Raw genomic sequence first — 2,066 nt, forward strand, 5'->3', positions numbered from 1 at the left:
TTCAATACTTGTATGAACGTTGTGTCCTATTGTGTTACATTAGTCGTAGTTTCGTTACAGATATTTCAATGCTTATGCATACACACTACGGTTGGGTTTTGCACCCTCGGTGGGCTGATCTGGATAGAGTTTAGGATGCGCTTCTAAATCTAGGCTCGATGATTATACTCTCTGTGCTAATTTAAATTTTCTCCCTGTGCTCTGCTGTTCGTAGTTATGTCAGAGGATATGGCCGCTGATGGCTACATGGAGATAATAAACATTGACATTTCTTCGGTTATAATTGAGATGATGAGGAAGAAGTACTTTGATCTTGCACAGCTACAATGTATCCTTAAATATTTTACATTCCCTCTTTGTCCGGGAAGTGCAATCTAGCGTCTGTTGATTTCCTTATGAGCTGTAGACATGCAAATGGATGTTAGGGATATGAGTAAATTCTCTGACGAATCATTTGATTGCGCCATTGATAAAGGTGTGAGTTTCTTCGTGCTACAGTGGTTTTCTAATAAGTATTGAGTCTATTGACACACTTTGCTTAATGCTGCTTCTTCTTTTTGTGCATTTCTTGAAGGTACTTTGGACTCTTTGATGGTAAGTAGTAACATTCGATTATTGTGTCTTTTGCTTATTTTGGTACATCGTCAACATCGCGGTCTTGCTACTTCCACAGTGTGGTGTGGAGGCTCCTCTCAGCGCAGCTCAGATGGTCCTGGAAGTGGACAGGTTCTTAATACTTTGACCCCCATTGAAGTATCACCTACAGTCTCATGTGCACCGATATATTGTGAAGTTCAGCATCCCTGCATTCTTATCAGTGGTATCTTCTGATTGTAGGCTACTTAAACCAGGGGGAGTCTTTATGCTGGTACGCAGTTGGATAAGTTCCCTGTAGTGCAGCCTTAATATGTCATTTCCTGCCACTGATTATAATGACCAATTTTTGTTTCTGTACTGCTAGATAACTTATGGTGACCCATCAGCGCGAATTCCTCACTTGAACCAACCAGTATGCAGTTGGAAAATTGTACTGTACATTCTGCGTACGTGTTAGTATTATGTCAATTCGCAGATACGTTCAATTTTGGTCCGCAATGTTGAAAACTCTCCCTGCTTAATAAAAGTAGAATCTCTGTTTGCTTGCTCATGAATAGGGTTTGCCCCACGTTTTGTGTAAATTCGAGCTTTAACTTGTGTAGTCAACAGCACTGAATTCACAGTAGTGTACTAGTTCATAAGAACATTACTTATGAGATTAAAACAGAACGTAGTATGATCATTTTTTAATGCATTGCAGCAAGATCTGGATTCAAGGGAAACATAAGAAGATCTGTCTTCGACCCTGTTCCACTGACTGAGAGTGGTAGATTGCCTGAGGGCTTTGTTCTGGAGGATCCTGACTCTCATTATATTTATGTTTGCAAAAAGGGCCAAGAATTAACAGGGATAGATTCTCCAACCTTAAGCCACTTGAAGTTGCAAGATTCCGAGTGAGCTGTAGGATAATTCATCTCACAATATTTGTGCATTGTTGTGATCCTTACAAGATCAAACAGCGTGATGCTGCCACCATTATGGCCATCCAAAAATAGAAAGTGTGCCTTTGCACGAGTATACATTTTTTCAGTGATCTTGTAAGAATCATCAAGTTATTATATTGTGTTACCACTGGTTGTAATGCGGTGCTGGAAGGAGGATATGATTGTTTGGCACATTTGAGGAACAGAATTTGTCCCAGTTTCATCCTCTGTGGAATAGAAAGAAATTGCCATTATTCGTTGATTGTATTTTTGTTTGTGTGGAAGTAAAAACACTATCAGTTTCTTCAAGGAGTAGATTCATGTGGCATGTTCTGGGTTTTTAGGTATTTACCGTTTCTGCAAAAAAATCTTGTTGCTCATGCCTTGAGATATCTGAGGCGTAGTCATATTCCAAGTTGCAGTGCTTTTGTTATGCTTCTTAGCACATGGAGGGCAAATATTCAGACTGTGTAGTATCAATTCTTTGTTACCAAGATATAATTTTCATTCTCCTGGTTAGTCATTGTAACACATGGAGGCCCCATC

At 39.5% G+C, this 2,066-nt stretch overlaps 1 protein-coding gene across 1 annotated transcript; it reads left to right on the top strand.

Moving 5' to 3' along the window:
• Positions 1–216: 216 nt before the first annotated feature.
• Positions 217–1,728, top strand: LOC109753047 (uncharacterized). The gene is made up of 7 exons (XM_020311975.3): positions 217–328; positions 407–475; positions 575–594; positions 674–726; positions 838–868; positions 962–1,043; positions 1,298–1,728. Exons 1-7 carry the CDS (start codon positions 217–219, stop codon positions 1,492–1,494), a joined length of 564 nt encoding a protein of 187 aa, XP_020167564.1. The 3' UTR covers positions 1,495–1,728.
• The last annotated feature ends 338 nt before the right edge of the window (positions 1,729–2,066 follow it).

This window comes from Aegilops tauschii, chromosome 2 (genome assembly GCF_002575655.3).
Source record: "Aegilops tauschii subsp. strangulata cultivar AL8/78 chromosome 2, Aet v6.0, whole genome shotgun sequence".
Taxonomy (NCBI): Eukaryota; Viridiplantae; Streptophyta; class Magnoliopsida; order Poales; family Poaceae; genus Aegilops; species Aegilops tauschii.